We start from the raw sequence: 17,408 nt of genomic DNA on the forward strand, positions 1-17,408 counted from the left end.
CACTTGAACTGTGTAAGATGGTCTCTGCTGAGGGATGGATCCTCCTGCAGAGGGACAGGGACATCAGTCAGCTGTGTTTTCTCTCCCCTGTTCCAGTGCTCCTGGAAGTGGGCCCATGTTCAGGACCACCACGGTGGCTGTGGACGAGGAAGGTGGAGACGACGATGATTCTGCAGCCAACAGCGGCTCCTTTGTCCAGATGAGCTCAGGCCAGGCCACGGAGATGACCACAGACAGAGGATTCCTGAACACAGGACAAGGCACTGTGATGCCAGGCCAGACACCCACCCAGGGGGCACAGGCCATCAGCTTTGGCATTAAGAGCTCTGTGGGAGCTCCTCTGCAGAAAATTGGGGTGTCCTTTTCCTTCGCCAAGAAGACCCCAGTGAAGCTGGAGACCATCGCTTCTGTTTTCAAGGACCATGTGGACGAGTCCAATTCTGCAGACGGAACAAAAGGTGATGAGAGGGGGTCCTCGGAGGCTGGCAGCCTGCAGAAGTCCGGGGAGGGTGAAGGCACCAATAATTCTGATGGCAAGGCAGAGGATGATGACCAGCACGACAAGGAGAGTGGGGCTCTGGCCAGCACTTTATCCAAACTGAAGAAGATGAGACGAGAAGATGGACCAACAGCTGTGGAACCAGAATATTACCACTATGTCCCCCCAGCCCACTGTAAAGTAAAGCCCAACTTTCAGTTCCTGCTTTTCATGAAGGCTACTGAGCAAACAGAAGCAGAAAATGCGAATAAAAAAAACGCGCACGAAGCAAAAAAGGGGAGTTCCCCCAAACCCAAACCCAGCAAGCACACAGAAAAGGCTGCTGAGAGCACGGGGCAGCAGAAGGAGCAGAGTACTACTGAAAGTGCAGCTCAGCAGGGCAAAACAGAACGAAAAGATATCCCAGAGAATGAAAATACACAGGAGAGCAAGCACCTTCCAGAGGGCAATCCCCCCGAGCCAGACACTGCTAAAGAAGCTCCTCCTCCTGCCTTGGGCTGCAGAGATGGCTCTGAGGGACCAAAGCACCCCACGGGACCTTTTTTCCCTGTTCTGAGTAAGGACGAGAGCACGACGCTGCAGTGGCCTTCAGAGTTACTCATCTTCACCAAAGCTGAGCCCTCTGTGTCCTACAGCTGCAACCCCCTGTACTTCGACTTCAAGCTCTCCCGTAACAAGGATGCAAAAGGGAAAGGGGCAGAGAAATCCAAGGATCCAGGGGGGCTTTGTAAAGACAACACTCAGAGCACGGAACCTGGTGAGGTGAGCAAAGCCAAGGAGGCTGAAAGTGTAGGGAACAGTTCTGCTCAAAAAATGGAAAACAAATCCCAGAGCAAGCAGGAGTCCGGTGTGGGAAGCGTCAGTAAGGGAGAGGGAGAGGACAGCAGTAAGGGTATAATGGGTAAGAGTAAATCTGGAAGGTCCCATAAACACAAAAAGAAAAAGAAGCACAAAAAGTCCAGCAGACACAAACGCAAACACAAGGAGGAAGCTGAGGAGAAAGCCCGGAAAACCGAGCTGGGGGAAGAGAAACCCAAGAAACGGAAAAGACACAGGCACAAAAAAGGTAAATCCTCCCTTTCGACGGAGTCAGACCGGGCACCGAAACCTGAACCGTCTGAAGACTGCAGCCATTTCCAGAAGAAAAAACGGTGCTCCCAGGAGTCCCAGAGGAAATCTCTGTCTGCTGAGGAGGGAAGCAGCGGTAAGAAAGAGGACGGGGGTAACTCCTGCCAAGAGCACAGCAGCAAAAGACACAAGGCTGAGCTGCAGCAGGTGCCTGGTGCGAGGAGGCGCTGCCCAGCTCTGTCCCAGGCCCGGAGCGGCCGCCGGAGCCGGCAGAGCAGCGGCGACTACGACAGCGACGAGGGGTCCCCCAGCAAGCCCTGCCACCAGAAGTCCCCGTCACAGTACAGCGATGACTACGACTCGGGCAGCGAGCACTCCCGCAGCCGCTCCCGCTCGGGCCGCAGGCACTCCTCACACAGGTCCTACTCCAGCAGCTCGGACGCGTCCTCGGAGCACAGCCGCTACAGCCGCCAAAGGAGCTACTCGGACGACAGCTACAGCGACTACAGCGACCGCTCCCGCTGCCACTCCAAGCGCTCCCAGGACTCGGAGGATGACTCCGACTACAACAGCTCAAACCACCGCTCGAAGCGGCGCAAATACTCCTCATCGGAAGACGACTACAGCTCGAGCAGGAGCAGGTCCAGGAGTCGGAGCAGGAGCCGAACCCATCCTCGAGGCAGGTCGAGATCGAGGAGCCGGGGCAGGAGCCGCAGCAGCAGCTGCAGCCGCAGTCGGAGCAAGAGGAGGAGCCGCAGCGTGACGGGCCGCAGCTGGAAGCGCAGCCGCAGCTACAGCCGGGACCGCAGCCGCAGCACCCGCAGCCACTCACAGAGGTCCCTGTCACGGAAGGGATCGCGGGGCCACGAGAGCCCCGAGGAGCGAAGGTCTGGCAGAAGGGACTTCATCCGGTCCAAGATCTATCGCTCCCAGTCTCCTCACTATTTCCGGACAGGCCGAGGTGAGGGGTCGCTGCTGAAGAAGGAGGATGGCAAAGGAGAGGATCTGAAAGGATCTGGCTCCCTGTCCCAGAACAGCAGCGGCTCTGGCACAGGGCGGGCCTCGGAAGGGGACTGCAGTCCTGAGGAGAGGAACTCGGTCACTGCAAAGCTGCTCCTGGAAAAGGTGCAGTCCAGGAAGGTTGAGAAGAAGCCCAGTGTCACTGATGAGATGCTGTCAGGGGCAAACAAGGTGGGCATAAAGCTCAAAGATCCTCCCCAGGGCTACTTTGGCCCCAAGCTGCCTCCTTCCTTAGGAAACAAACCGGTTCTGCCCTTAATTGGGAAGCTGCCAACCATTCGAAAACCAAACTCCAAAAGATACGAGGAGTCTGGGTTGGAGAGGGGCGAGGATCAGGAGCTGTCAGATGCTGAGGATGGTTCTCAAGGCATGGAGGAGGGTCAGCTGGGCAGCCAGTCTCTCCTGGAAGATGTGGTGATGGTAATTCAGGACAAACCTCTGGATGAGCAGAAACATGATGAAGCCTCTGTGGAGATGCCATCCCTTCCCCTGGACGCGCCGGCACTCCCCGAGTGCTTTGGCTCCGGAGATCTGGTCATGCCACACAACTTCCTCTCGGATCCGAGCGATGGCGATGGGCTGGAGCCTATGGATGGGAGCAACCAGCCGGTCCCAGTGGAAACGAGTATGATGCCCTTAGTTCCAGATGTTGAGCACTTTCCTGGCTACGTGCCTCAGAGCGGGGAACCGAGCATGGAAGGAGATCGGGAGGGGGCAGAAGATTCCTCTCTAGCCCCACTGGAGAGCCAGCCCATCACCTTCACCCCCGAGGAGATGGAAAAGTACAGCAAGCTGCAGCAGGCGGCCCAGCAGCACATCCAGCAGCAGCTGCTGGCCAAACAAGTCAAGGCCTTCCCCGCCTCGGCAGCCCTGGCGCCGGCAGCGCCTGCACTCCAGCCCATCCACATCCAGCAGCCGGTGGGGGGCGCGGCCACGCCCATCACAACGGTGCAGCACGCCATCCTGCAGCACCACGCCGCCGCCGCCGCCGCCGCCATCGGCATCCACCCCCACCCGCACCCGCAGCCCCTCGCTCAGGTCCACCACATCCCCCAGCCACACCTGACTCCCATTTCCTTGTCCCACCTGACCCACTCGATTATTCCGGGGCACCCCGCCACATTCCTGGCCAGCCACCCCATCCACATCATTCCGGCGTCCGCCATCCACCCGGGCCCCTTCACCTTCCACCCTGTCCCTCACGCTCTCTACCCGACCCTCCTGGCTCCGAGGCCTGCGGCTGCTGCCGCCGCCACGGCCCTGCACCTCCACCCCCTGCTGCACCCCATTTTCTCAGGACAGGACTTGCAGCATCCACCCAGCCACGGCACATGAAGGACAAAATGAAGGAACCTTGGAGGAAGGAGAATATTTGGCGTTTTGGGAAGGGGTTGGAGTCGATCCAGCGGGCAGGTGAGGTCTGAGCATTTCCTTTCACTCTTGAGCAGCCAAAGAAGCCGGAGGCTCGAGGGCTGGGCTCTTGGCTGTATCCCAGGGATGTCTCGCTCCAACTCCTCCGTGCACGCAGCAGCACCGCTCCGGAAGAACCATTTCACCTTTAGAACAGCAAGACTCTTGGAAAGGCTTTTTTTCCCCCTGGATTCTTACACTTGGTCATCTTCCTTCTGCCACCTTGTATATGATAAATGAGGTTTCATCCACACTAATAGGATCTCTAAAAGTCCTTTTAATGAGGTCATCTAATTAAAATAGCATGATTGAATCCGGCTTGTAATTGGCGATGGAACATCGGGAGCTGTTGGCTGTGGAGGGGCTGGAGGCCTCAGTTTTCAGGCATTGCAGGAGGTTCCTTGGCCCCTGTCACTGCACACGTGGGTTTTTCTTGGTGTGAGCAGCAAAGGTGAAACTAAGATCTTAGTGTAAAGAGGAGGAGGAGCTCTGTGTGTGTACCCAGAGCTCCCATCCTTCTCCATCCTGCATCCGCGCTCTCCTGCTCCAGACCATGCCTGGATATCCCAGACTGGAGAGGGGTTCTTGGGTCAGGGGTTGGGATTCCAGTCTGGGCTTTGACCACTCTTCTCCTGAAAGGGGGAAAAAATCACTCTTAATTCCATCCTCTGTGGTGTTGGGAAAGAGGCACTGGGATGGGAGAGAGAAGGAAAATCCTGTTAGGAATTGAAGCAATACAGAGGACGGGGGAGCGCGGCCAGGATGTAAAGCGTGTTCTTTCCTCTGTAACACTGATTGTTTCCTTATTAATTTATAGGATTTTTTTTTTTTAATGTAAAGAATTGCACTGAACTCTGTAAACAAAGATGCTGCTTTTTGTAGCTCCTATCAAAGGTTACATTTGTAGTATATCGCAATAATATTTTTTACAGCCAGTTCTTAGTGGTACTTGTTCTGGTGGCTTCTGTGTAAATATGTTTGCTGTAGGTGACCCAAGACACTTGTAAAGGTTCAATTTATAGTTTCAGCTAGATGCAGAACAGCTAAGCATGTATATTTTATCAAGCTCATGTATTTTTGAAGGTTTTATGTACTATAAAATGTAAAAACAAAAAAAAAATAATCTTCATTTAGAATTTTGCAGAAGAAAAAAAAATCAACAGGTGAGACTTGGGCAAGGTGAGGGGTGTGGGGGTAGCAGTGACTCTGGCAGGTAATGCTGTGTTCCTCCCTGCCATAGGAATGGGCATTGGAGCAGCCTGGGGAGCAGCAGGAATTCAGGGTGCCCCCAGAGAGCCCTTTTTTTTCCTTTTTCCTTTCCTTTTCCTCCCCTTTGGAAGCAGTAGTGTGCAGACCGCGCTGGTGCAGGGGGAGCCTTGGGACTGTTCCCATCCCACACGTGGGGTTACCCCAATTTAGTCCATAAGGGATTTCCCAGCATCACCTGGCTCAGGTGACGCTGCCCGTGGGAGCTTCCCCACCCCAGTGCAGGACAGCTCCTGTGTCCCCACTGCCAGGGCATCGCAGCTGGCACAGCCCTTGGGCCACCACCGCTGGAGGGAGAGATTTCAGAGCAGTGTGAGGATGTGGTGCCATCCCTGTTCCTTTCCCCATCCTCTTCCCCATCCTCATCCTCTTTCCTGTCCCCTCCAGGAGTGCAGCACGAGACCAGGCAGAGTCAAAGGATCAAAATCCCCCTGAGCTTTCTCACTGTGTAAATGAGACTTTGGAGCAGGTCAGAGTGACAGCAGTCACAAAAAAGGGACTCAATTTCCTGTAAATACCGAACAATTCAGTGTTACTGTCAGAGCTGAGCTTCTTAGGGCCCGTCTGTGCCCCGGCCCCATCACGCTGTGGGCAGGGATTGTTTTTGGACTTCAGGATAGCGCTAAAATAATTAACCTGTCATTACTTAATGAGCATAAACAGACTGTATTTAACTTTGTCACATAAGATATATATATAAATATATATATATGCTGTAAAATGAGGGAAAAAAAACCTTTCTAATAAACCAATGATTTGTGGAAAAGTGTGGTGGTGGGGAGCTGCTGTGTAGAACACCAGAACCTCTCCTTTCCTAACCAAAGCCCTGGTTTGATTAAAGGAAAAAAGTCCCCCCCAGCGCATGCCAGCAGGGTTGGGGTCCGGGTGCCACCTGCCCTTCCCTGGCGGTGGCCCTGGCAGGAGGTGGCTGATGAGGGACGCTGCAGAAGTGCTGAAAGAAACAGGAAATTAAGTAATTGGCCAAAAAAGAATTGGAATTGCTGTGAGGGGTCTGGTGTGGGCTCCAGCTGGGTTCAGATGCTGCTGCCAGCTGGGGATGAGACCTCCCGAGGAGGAGCAGCTGCGCCTGAGTCCGGTGTCCTCCACTCCCGGGGCACGGAGCTGATCCGGGCTCAACTAAACCCTTTATTTGGGGGTCAAATCCTATTCTCTTCCAGCTGCAGATGCTCCAGGGCAGCCAAGAGGCTGCAGCTGCTCTGAAGTGCTGGAGCAAACCCCACACCCCCTCTCAAGGGCTGAGGTGCTGTTTGGCTCTGCGGGGACCCCGTGTGCCTCCCAAAATCCCCTGACTCCCCTGTCCTGCTTCCCACCTGCAGCTTCAGAGATGGAGAGGAGAAAAGCCCCGTTTCACACGGGCTGGCTCCCGGGGATGCTCGGGGCCTCTCCCGGCCACCGGCGCTGAGCTGGACCGAGGACCCCCCGGGAATCTCGAGCAGCCTGAGAGTCCTTAATTAATGGAGTTTAAATTAATTCTGCAGGTGGGTTCAAGGGCTGTCGCCGCTGTCCGGGCACGGCTGAGCCCCCGCGACTGCCACAGGCTGCGGGCACCGGCTCCTCCACGGGGACAGGGACAAGGACACGCCTTGCTCACCTGGCCGTGTGCTGTGCCCACCCTGCCCCCGGTCCCTTGGCAGAGCCATTTCCCTGCACAGCGCCGGTGCTGCCTCTCCCTGGCAGGGTTTTGGGGTGTCCCTGCCCTGGGGAAGGGGACACTGGGAGGGTGATGCCCAGTGCGGGCGGGCTCGATGCTGTCAGCTCCATCCGGCTGCGGAGGGGATATCGGGGGCGATGGAGGGGCCCCGTGCCCCGCTGTCCTCACCGCTTCTCGCCACATTTCCGCTGGTTCCTACTGCCTGCACCCCGAAATAGCCACGCCAGGATGGGTGCGGCCCCGGCGGGCGATGGGCTCATGCTGCAGTGGCCGTGTCCCCCCAGCCCGTGGCCGTGTCTCCCGGTGGCACTGCCACCTCCTGTCCCCTGCTCCGGCCGCATCGGGCTCCCCGTACTCCTCTGGCTCCCCGCAGGAGCGGATGTGCGGCCGGGGGGCCCTTCCTGTGTTCCCCATTCCTGCTGGCCCCGTCCCCAGCTGCGTGCCCCGAGATAAGCCAGGGACGCTCAGGGACGGGGACTGTGGCCACATTTTGGGGTGACGATGGGGCTGCTGCGGGTGCTGCTGCTCCTCGGGGGGCTGTGCCTGCCCCCCATGCTGGGGCTTCTCCAGGACCCCCCCACCATCTACGAGGGACCCCCCGGCAGCTATTTCGGTTTCGCCCTGGATTTCCACATGAGCGAGGGAACGTAAGGAGGCACCGGGGTGTCGGGGTCGGGCACGGCACACGCCCGCTGACCCTGACCCCGCTGTGCCCCCCAGGCCCGGCGTGGCGGTGGGAGCCCCCCGTGCCAACACCTCCCAGCCCGGCGTGACTCGGCCCGGCGCCGTCTTCCTCTGCTCCGAGGCCCTCAACAAGACCTGCAACAATACATGCTGCCCCCTCCCCATCGACACTGCGGGTGCGTGGTTGCCGTGGGGCGGGGGGGTGGGCGCGGGGGTGATGCCGGCTCCGCACATTCCCCCTCTCCGCTCCCCCAGGGGACGAGAGCCAGAGCCAGGGCGCCTTGGAGCTCCGCACCTACAAGTCTCACCAGTGGCTGGGAGCGTCCGTCACCAGCTGGGACGGCAATCTGGTGGTGGGTTCATCCGGAGGGGATGTGGGCAGGCTTGGGTGGTGGCGGGGTGGGCATCCAGCCCCTCTCACGGCCGTGCCCAGGCCTGTGCCCCGCTGCAGCACTGGAACGCCATGGAAGGGCAGCAAGAGGCGTTCCGCACCCCGACGGGCGCCTGCTTCGTGTGGAGCTCGGGCCAGCGGAGCGCGGTGTGGTACTCGCCCTGCCGAGACCAGACCATGGCCAGCACCTACCGCCAGAGGAACTACGGTGAGGGGGAACCGGGGGGCGAGGGGTGCCCCCAACCCCGCGTCCGTCTGACCCTGCCCTGTGCCCTCAGTGCACGACAAGCGCTACTGCGAGATCGGCTTCAGCGCCGCTGTCACCCCGGTGAGAGGGGACTTGAGGGGCCTGGGGGACTCGGGGGGCTCGGGCACCTTGGGGGGATCGGGAGGTGGCGCCCCAGGGATGCCCGAGGGTAGGGATGGTACCTGGGTGTCACGGCGGGGGATGTTGGGGTGCTGATGTGGGGGATGCTAGAGTGGGAATTCCGGGAAGCGAGGTCCTAGGAGTGGGGGGATTCTAGGGTGGAGGTGCCAGGATGGGAGATGATGGGCTGGAATATGCCAGGATGGGAAACACTGGGGCGGGGGATACTTGGATGAGGATGCTTTGGGGGGATGCCGGGGTGCCCCGGGGTGGTGCTGAGCCAGCTCCTCCCGCAGGACGGGACGCTGGTGCTGGGTGCCCCCGGCGGGTACTACTTCTCTGGTGAGTCCGTACTGCCGGCGTTGCCCTCCCCGGCTGGTGCTCCAGGGGTGCTCCCTTTGGGTGGGCGCGGCCGGAGGAGGGCACCCCCGGTGGGTGGGTACCCCATAAATGCCACTCGCAGTGGCACCGGCAGCCCAGGGCGGGTGGCAGCTGGTGCCCCGTCAGTGCTGGTGTCCCCCAGGGCTCGTGTACTCGGTGGAGCTGGACAAGATCCTCAGGCGCTTCACCGGCAGCTCCCTGCTGTGGCTGGGGACCCCCGGGCGCCCCACGGGACCGGTGTCCTGGGACTACGAGGACGGGTACCGGGGTGAGCAGCGGGCACGGGCACCCTGCCCCACTGCCAGCTCCTGCCTGGATACCCCTGAGTCACCAGTGGCCATGTCCCTGCAGGGTACTCGGTGGCTGTGGGCGAGTTTGATGGCAACCCCAAAACCAAAGGTAAGGCTGAGGGTGCAGGGAACAGGGGTTGATGGGCCTGGGGCACCCCGGGGCTCCAGAGTGACCTTGCTTCCCTTCCCGAGGGGGCTGGACAGGTTGTGGGAGGACAGGCTCGTGTCCATCTCTGTGCCCTCGTGCCCCCATGTAGCACCAGGGGTATCCCTGTGCCCACCCCAGTGCCGGGGGTATCCCCGTGCCCCCCTCAATGTCCCCAGAGGGGGCACTCAGGGCTCTCATCCCCCGCAGAGTACGTGGTGGGGGTCCCCAACAAGAGCAACACGAGGGGTGAGGTGAGTACTCCGGAGTGCCCGGCGCCAGTGCCTGGCCGAGGGGACACCAGGGGACACCACCGCGTGTCACCCCGGGCTGGGCCTGGCGTCTGACGCTGCCCTGGGCAGGTGGAGATCCTCTCCGCGGGGGACACCCTGAGCCGGCTGCGGGGCATCGCCAGCGAACAGGTACCCCTACCTTGTGCCATCCCCGGTGCTCCACAGCACTCCTGCCCCCATCCCATAGCACCCCAGCACCTCCCGCTCCCCCAGCCCCCCGCCTTCTGTGCCCCTGGCACCCCCAGTGCCACCCTGTACCCGGACGCTTTCCAGGTGGCTTCGTACTTCGGGCACACGGTGGCAGTGGCCGATGTCGATGGGGACGGGTGAGAGCAGGGACAGCGGTGTCCCCCCCGCTCCATGGGGACACCCGGGGGTGCTGCCCCGTGCCTGGCACCCCTCTGGGTGGCCCCCGCCCCCAAACCTGTGGGCCCTGACCCTGACCCCGCGCCGGGCACAGGAGGGATGACCTGCTGGTGGGGGCACCCCTGTACATGGCCCGGCGCTCCGACGGGCAGCGCAGCGAGCTGGGGCGTCTCTACCTCTACCTGGGCCGGGGACAGCAGCCCCTCGCCGGGCCCCCCCAGACCCTGACGGGCACCCATCCCTACGGCCGCTTCGCCGCCGCCATCGCCAGCCTCGGGGACCTGGACAACGACGGCTTCGGCGGTAACAGTGGGGCGGCATGAGGAGATGTGCCACCCCCCGGGGCCGCCCCTCGGGGAAACTGAGGCAGGAGAGGACGGGTGGGTACTCACGTCCCTTTTGTCCCCAGACGTGGCCGTGGGCGCCCCGCAGGGGGGTGACAGTGGCAGTGGGCAGGTCTTCATCTTTCTCGGGCAGAGTGAGGGGCTGGCCCCGGTGCCCACCCAGCGCCTCGACAGCCCCTTCCCCGGCCCCGCCGCCTTCGGCTTCGCGCTGCGTGGTGCCACCGACCTGGACGGCAACGGCTACGCGGGTACAGCCCTGACACGACACCGCCCTGCCACCGTCCTGCCACTCCGGTGTCACCAGCCCGGTGTCACCAGCCCGGTGTCACCAGCCCGGCACCGACCCTCTGCTTGTCCCTGCAGATCTGCTCGTGGGGGCTTACGGGGCGGACAAGGTGGCCGTGTACCGGTGAGTGCCCGTCCCTGCGGTGGCCCGGGGGTCCCTGTTGGGTCCCCTGGCACCTCAGCAATGTCCCCGTGCCTCAGTGGATTACCCGTGGTGGTGGCCCAGACCCAGCTGAGTGTCCCCGATGGGCTGAATCCTGAGAACCTGAACTGTGACCTGCCCAGCTCCGGGCTCCAAGTCAGCTGGTGAGGGGACACTGCCCTGGGGACACTGTCATGGGACCACGACCGTGGGGACACCACCGTGGGCACAGGACAGGTTCCTGAGCACCTGTTGGTGTTGTCCCCCCGCAGTTTCCATGTGGTGTTTTGTGTCAGTGTGACGGGCCAGCACATCCCTGACAGCATCTGTGAGTGCCAGTGTCACCCGGGGGGCACCACTGTCACACGGGCACCGCTGAGGTGTCACTGCAGGTGTCACCAGTGCCACCCTCCTGTTCCTCACCAGACCTGGATGCTGAGCTGCAGCTGGACCGGCTGAAGCCCCGGCAGTCGCGGAGGGTCCTGCTGCTGCAGGGACACCAACCGTCCTGGCAGGAGAAGCTGATGGTGGCAGCGGGGACACCCCCTGTGTGCAGGAACCTCACCGCCTACCTGCGGGTACGGGCACGGGGACAGCGCGACACAGGGCGGGGACAACCCATGGAGGGTGGGGGATAGGAATTGGGATGTGGCATCTCCAGCCAGGATGGGACCAGGGATTGGGAATAACGGTGTCACCCCGTCCCAGGAGGGTGGGGACAGGGGTGGGGACAGGGGTGGGGTGGGCACGGGGCGCCCTCCAGAGTGCTCTGCCCATGGGTGTCCCCAGGACAAGGCCGAGTTCAAGGACAAGCTGAGCCCAGTGGCCCTGAGCGTGGCCCTGAGCGTGGCCCTGACGCCGGAAGGACAGGTCCAGGAGTTGGTGCTCTATGGGGACACCCTGGTGCAGGCACAGGTAGGGGGGACATGGCTGTGGGGGGGACATCACCGTGAGGTTGGCTCATCCCCACAGTTGGGCCAGGGCACACGTGGGTACCCCCAGCTTGAGTGTGCTCAGCTCTGGGGTCCCCAGCCTGTGCCAGTGTCCCCAACAATCCCTGGGACATTACCCCTGTCCCCCACAGCTGTCCCTGGTTTCCACTGGGATGTGGCTCCTACCCCCTCCACTGTCCCTCATTCCCCCTGGAATGTGCCCCCACACTGTCCCTGCCACTCCCTGGTGTGTCCGTCCTGTTCTGCCATCTGTGCCCACCCTGTGGTCCCCAGTCCCTCACCAGGATGTCCCCTCTGTGCCCAGCACTGTCCCCATTCCCAACCCCGAGAATGTCCCCTCTGTTCCTTCTGCCATCCCCAGTCCCTCCCCTGGATGTCCCCCTGCTGTCCCTGCTCCCTCCTTGATGTGTCTCAGGGTCCTTGAGCAGCCGTCCCCGGGTTCTGCTGTCCCCATTCTTCCCTCTCGGAGTTGTCACCTCCCTCCCCTCCATTCCCGGTCTCTCCCTGGAATGTCCCCTCTCTGCACTGTCCCAAACCTTCCCTCTGGGATGTCCCCTCTGGCCCCTCCACCAGCTCAATCCCTCCCCAGGATGCCACCCCCGTGCCCTCTGCTGTCCCCAATGAAGTCCCCCTCCCACACCTCATCCTGGATGGGTGGCTCCCCCTGTTCCCTCCCTGTCCCCTCCCAGACCCACATCATCCTGGAGGACTGTGGCGATGACAACCTGTGTGTCCCCGACCTCCACTTGGCTGCCGACACGTGAGCACCGGGGGGACTGAGGGAGTGCTCGGTGTCCCCCCGGGGTGCTGAGCTCTGTCCCCATGTCCCCCAGCCCCAGCCAACGCCTGCTGATCGGGGCCGAGTCCACGCTGTCCCTGCGCGCCAACGCCACCAACGCGGGTGAAGGTGCCTTCGAGGCGGAGCTGAGGGTGCAGCTGCCCCCCGGCACCCACTATCAGGCTGCCCGCAGCAGCATCCCGGTCCGTGTCGAGTGGGGGTGACCCTGGGGGGGTTCATATTCTGTTCTTGGTGGTGTCTGGGCTGGGGGGGCTTATATCCTGCCATTACTGTCACCCTCCTTGGGGGTGCCCAGGGTGGGGGGCTCAAACTGTCCTTGGTGGATGTCACCCCCCATGGGGGTGCCCAGTGGTGATGGGAGTCAGGGGATGCCCAGCACAGGGGGTGACCCAAATCGGGGGGCTCACACTGTGTCCTTCATCCTCATCATCCTCGGTGGGACTGCCTGGTGGGGATGGGTGCCCAGAGATCCTGGATTGGGGGGGTTCATGTCCTGCCCTTGGTGGCCATCGCTCTCCACAGGGTCCCCATTGGTGATGGGTGTCCAGGGGTGCCCTGGGTGTGAGGTTCAAGCCCTTTCCTCAGCTCATGCAGGTCCCCAGCGTGGTTGGTTCATGACGGGGTCCATGATGTGTCCCCATCCCACAGGGGCAGGAGAAACTGAGCTGCAACCCCAAGAAAGAGAACGGGACCCACGTGGTGCTCTGCGAGTTGGGCAACCCCATGAAAGCAGGGGCCCGGGTAAGGGGATGGGGGGACCCTGCTGTGCCTGTCACCCGCTGGGGCTGGTCACCCAGCTGCCCCTCTCCTCTGCTGTTCCCCAGATCACCGTGGACATGGAGCTGAGCGTGTCCGGGCTGGAGGACATGGGAGATGCCATCACCTTCCACCTCCAGCTGCGGAGGTGACACCCTGCTGTCCCCCTGCCCCTCACCCACTGCTGGGACACTGGCACCCCGGTCTCGGTGTCCTCAGCGTGTCCCCATACTCAGTGTCCATCCCTCATCTTGCTGTGTCCCCACAGCAAGAACAGCCCCAGCCCCAGCAACGCGTCAGTGACGGTGACAGTGCCCGTGGAGGCAGAGGCAGAGATGGAGCTGCGAGGGTGAGGGCCTGGGGGACCTGGGGATAATGGGGGGACAAAGGGGGACACTGACCCTCCTCTCCCACCAGCAACTCCCTGCCTGCCGTGATGGTGCTGCCCACGAGCTGGCACCGGCTGGAGGGCAGCCAGCGGCTCCAGGACCACGGCATCAAGGTGGAGCATGTCTATGAGGTAGAACACAGCACCCGCGGGTGCCCGGGGATGTCCCCTCTGTCCCCTCCCCGCGTCAATCCCTGTGCTGGCCATCACCCCCCGCTCCTCCCGCAGCTCCACAACAAAGGTCCCGGCACCGTCAGCGGGGTCACTCTGAGCCTCGCCGTCCCCCACCTGCTGGGAGACCACGTCGTGCTCTACCTGCTGGAGCTGGGCACCGAGGGGGGCATGAACTGCTCCCACCACCCCGCCCTCAATCCCGCCCAGGTAGGGGCTGCGGCACCGCTGTCCAGCGGCGGGCGCTGGGACACCCAGGGAGCTGCACATCCCCCCCCCGTCCCTTTCAGCTGGAGATCTCCGCTCCGACGGCCGCAGCGCCCGGGAACGGCAGCCAGCAGCGGGAGCGCCGGGACGCGGAGCCGCCCCCGGGAGCCGGGCTGGGGCAGCTCGTCCGTGTGGTGAGCGGGTGGCCTGGGCAGGCTGAGATGGCTGCGGGTGCCAGGGTGGCGCCGCATCCTCCAGATGACCTTGGGGACCTGCAGCCCGTGGTGGGCAAAGGGCTGGCAGTGTCCCCTGGGGTGGGGACCCCCCGACACCCACCGTGTCCCTCAGGACTGTGACAATGCCACGTGCGTGGACATCACCTGCCACGTGCCCAGCCTGGGCAAGGACCAGCGGGCACTGGTCAGTGTCCACGCCCTGCTCTGGATGGACACCCTGCAGCAGGTACTGTCACCTCCTGGGGACAGAGGGGAAGGGGTGGCATTGTAGCCCCGGGGCATCCCTGCAATGTCCCCTCCTGCACGGTGCTCCCCAGAGAACACCCTGGGGATGCCCTGGGTGGGGTCACGGGTGCTCTGTTATCTGCCAGCACCCCTGATGCCAGGTTCCCATGTGTACCCTACGTGTCCCCTGCGTGTCCCCTCATCTGTCCCTAGCGGGAGCACCTCCTGACGCAGTTCGTCATCCAGTCCCAAGCGTGGTTCAACACCTCGGCCATGCCCTACCGCGTCCAGCCCCGGGTCCTGCCCACCGGCAAGGCTGAGGTAGAGCCGGCGTGGGTGTGGGGACACAGGAACAGCGTGGTGGCAGCGGTGTCACCCACCTGTCCCTCTACAGATTGACACCCGCTTGGTGCGCGCCAGCCCCGGGGGCGAGGGGGCTGTGCCAGTGTGGTGGGTGGTGCTGGGGGTCCTGGCCGGGCTCCTGCTCCTCACCCTCCTCATCCTTCTCCTGTGGAACGTGAGTGGACACGGGGGAACACTGGGGACTGGTGACATTCACCACGGTGATGGGGTCTCACTGGCACCAGAGGGACCATGAGCCATGGGCCATAGTGCTGGGGGTGGGAGCTGTGGGACAGGACGGGGGGACAGCGGCATGGGTAACACCCTGCGGTCCCGGGAGGGTGACACTGTGGGGTCCCGAGGCTGGTGCCAGGGGGTCCCTTAGGAGTGATGTCATGGGGTCCCTGCGGTGGTGCCACAGGGATCTCTGGGGGGCCCTGTGTGCCGCGGGGTCCCCCAGGGCCCGACTGTCGCTGTGTCCCCTACCAGACCGGTTTCTTCAAGAGGACGCGGCCGCCTGCCGAGGGGGACACGCAGGAGCTGGGGGGTGCCCAGGAACCGGGGGGTGCCCAGGAGCTGGGGGGTTCCCAAGAGCCGGGAGGTGCCCAGGAGCCGGGGGGTGCCCAGGAGCCGGGGGGTGCCCAGGAGCTGGGGGGTGCCCAGGAGCCGGGGGGTGCCCAGGACTAGCGGTGTCCCCGGGGACCCCTGTGCCCCACCCCCACCCAGCTCCCATTCCCCAGCCCCCCGTGCCCGTGGGACCCCAGCCCCGCTCTGTTTCCCCCGGACAATAAATCCCTTCTCTATCCTCAGGTGCTGTCCATGGGGCTGTGGTTGTGTCCCCCCGGACCTGCACGGGGGGGTCTGGCGGGAGACAGGGCACAGCAGGGGGGCAGGGAGGCTTTTGGGGAGAATGTCCCCTCTTGTGTGCCCCAGGGCAGTGGGGGGGTTGGTGCCGGGGTCAGTCCCGGTGCAGCGCTGGGGGATCCATAGCGGGGCCGCTGCTGCTGCCGTGGGTGGGTCACGGTACCGGGGTCAGTCCCAGGGATGGCACCGGGGGACCGGGGCAGCGCCAAAGGCCAGTCCCGAAATGCCGCTGAGGTACCGGGGGTCGACACTGAGGCTCAAGGAAGTACCGCGAGTGTCCCGGGATGCTGGTGCCGGTACAGGGTCAGTCCCGGGATGCTGGTGCCGGTACCACATCCCTGTCCCGGGGCTTGGAGTGGAGCCGGGAATGGGTCCCGGGAGGCCCGTGCGGTACCGGGGGCAGTGCAAAGCTGTCGGTGCCAGAACCGGAGTGAGTCCTGCGGTGCCGGGTCCCGGTCCTGGCCTCGGGGCGGTACCGGGGGTAGGCACAGCGGGTCGGGATCGGTACCGGGGATAGTGCCGGGGCTCGAGGCAGTGTCAGCGGTGGATCCTGGGGTCGGTGCCGATATCGGGGGTGGGTCCTGAGCTGCCGCTGCCGATACCAGGGTCAGTCCCGGGATGCCGGTGACGGTACCGAGTCCCGGAGCGGTCCCGGCGGTGTTGCGGTACCGGCGATGGGGCCCGAGTCTCGGGGATCTGGAGGGGGCGGTGCCGGAGCTCTGGGGCGGTGCCGGGGGTTGGTCTGGGGGGGTCTCGGGGCGGTGCCGGGGGTGGTCCCGGTGCCGGGGCGGTGCCGCTCCGGGGGTGGGCACTGGGCGGCCGTGCCCGGCGGCTCCGGCAGGTGGGGCCCGGTCCCCGCGGCGGGCGGGCGGGCGGGCCGGGCGGGGCGGGCATGGCGGGGGGACGGCGCCGAGCCACCATGCGGCCCCGCCGCCTCCTGCCGCCGCTGCCGCCGCTGCCGGTGCTGCTGCTGCTGGCGGCCGCGGGGGGGCGGCGGGCGCGGGGCGGGGCGGAGCCGGGAGCGCAGGGTGAGAGCGGCCTGTGTGTGGGGGGCGGGGGGCGCCGCCGGCAACACCCCCGCCGCCCCCCCCGCCCGACCCCCGCTCCCACACCCCCCCGGCATCCCTTGGCCTCCCCCCCCTGCCCCGCACCGCCGCCCCAGCCCGACCAACGCCCCCACTCCCCCATACCCGCCCGAACCCCGCATCGACATCGCCCCGGCATCCTTTGAACCCGATCGCCCCCCCGCGCACCGCCCCCCGATCGATCCCAGCACCGGCCCCCCCATCCCCGCCCGACCCCCGCCCCGATATCCTCCCGACATCCCTTGGCTCCCCGTCACCCCCTCAGCAGCACCGGCCCCCTCCCGACCCCCCGCCCCGACACTCCCCGGCATCCCCCGGCCCCCACACCCCCATCCCCGCCGCCCCCCGCCCCGGATCCCCATGATCCCGACATCCCCATCCCCTCCCGGCCCCCCCGGCTCCTACACCCCCATCCTTGCCCACCCGTCTCCCCACCGCGCCCGCGCCTCCGCTCCATTCCCCCGGTCCATCCCCCTTGTCCATCCTCCGTCCATCTCCCGCTCTGTCTGTCCGGCCGCACCCCCGTCTGTCCGTCTGTCCCCCCCTCCCTGGGCGGTTCTGACCAGCGGCGGGCAGAGGGTGATGGGTGGGGGGCCTGGGCAGTGCCGGGGGGTGCATCTGGCTGGGTGGGGGTCACGGACAGAGCTTGGGGGGACGAGAGGGTGGGGGTGGTCCCAGACCTTGCGGTACAAAGCGGTGGGGAGGGGGGGGGGGTCCCGGGGAGCGCCAGGGGTTCGTGATGGTGGGTGGGGGTCACAA

General features: G+C 63.9%; 2 protein-coding genes across 9 annotated transcripts in view; both read left to right on the top strand.

Annotated features, from left to right (window-relative positions):
- The window catches only part of GPATCH8 (G-patch domain containing 8), a 55,771-nt gene extending 49,742 nt beyond the window's left edge, over positions 1-6,029 (top strand). For all 7 annotated transcript variants that reach the window (XM_088068007.1, XM_014261161.2, XM_088068012.1 and 4 more), the window contains one exon: positions 97-6,029. In XM_088068007.1, the coding sequence (XP_087924133.1) occupies positions 97-3,922 (3,826 nt within the window). In that variant the 3' untranslated portion in view covers positions 3,923-6,029. The remainder of the gene's footprint in view (positions 1-96) is intronic.
- Positions 6,030-7,436: 1,407 nt separating this feature from the next.
- Positions 7,437-15,387, top strand: ITGA2B (integrin subunit alpha 2b). Of its 2 annotated transcripts, none has more exons than XM_088068066.1 (30): positions 7,437-7,582; positions 7,656-7,795; positions 7,875-7,972; positions 8,053-8,218; positions 8,289-8,338; positions 8,674-8,719; positions 8,901-9,026; positions 9,110-9,157; positions 9,404-9,447; positions 9,556-9,615; positions 9,760-9,812; positions 9,947-10,155; positions 10,262-10,444; positions 10,560-10,605; positions 10,683-10,787; positions 10,896-10,951; positions 11,050-11,201; positions 11,413-11,538; positions 12,266-12,336; positions 12,410-12,557; positions 13,024-13,116; positions 13,200-13,279; positions 13,400-13,480; positions 13,549-13,651; positions 13,748-13,900; positions 13,981-14,091; positions 14,246-14,359; positions 14,572-14,679; positions 14,753-14,875; positions 15,190-15,387. In XM_088068066.1, exons 1-30 carry the CDS (start codon positions 7,437-7,439, stop codon positions 15,385-15,387), a joined length of 3,237 nt encoding a protein of 1,078 aa, XP_087924192.1. The 2 variants fall into 2 exon arrangements, with proteins under 2 accessions (XP_087924192.1, XP_014116628.2); XM_014261153.2 differs by having other exon boundaries at positions 7,453-7,582; positions 8,071-8,218.
- The last annotated feature ends 2,021 nt before the right edge of the window (positions 15,388-17,408 follow it).

This window comes from Pseudopodoces humilis, chromosome 29 (genome assembly GCF_049639895.1).
Source record: "Pseudopodoces humilis isolate 2021_Gansu_Grassland_sample_001 chromosome 29, ASM4963989v1, whole genome shotgun sequence".
NCBI lineage: Eukaryota > Metazoa > Chordata > Aves > Passeriformes > Paridae > Pseudopodoces > Pseudopodoces humilis.

What these genes read in the sequence shown, in the direction of transcription:
- ITGA2B (XM_088068066.1), top strand. Translation starts at nt 7,437, where the DNA reads ATGGGGCTGCTGCGGGTGCTGCTGCTCCTCGGGGGGCTGTGCCTGCCC. An exon ending in GGGGCATCGCCAGCGAACAG is followed by an intron (nt 9,616 to 9,759) that starts GTACCCCTACCT and finishes GACGCTTTCCAG; the next exon opens with GTGGCTTCGTACTTCGGGCA. An exon ending in CTGCCCGCAGCAGCATCCCG is followed by an intron (nt 12,558 to 13,023) that starts GTCCGTGTCGAG and finishes CCCATCCCACAG; the next exon opens with GGGCAGGAGAAACTGAGCTG.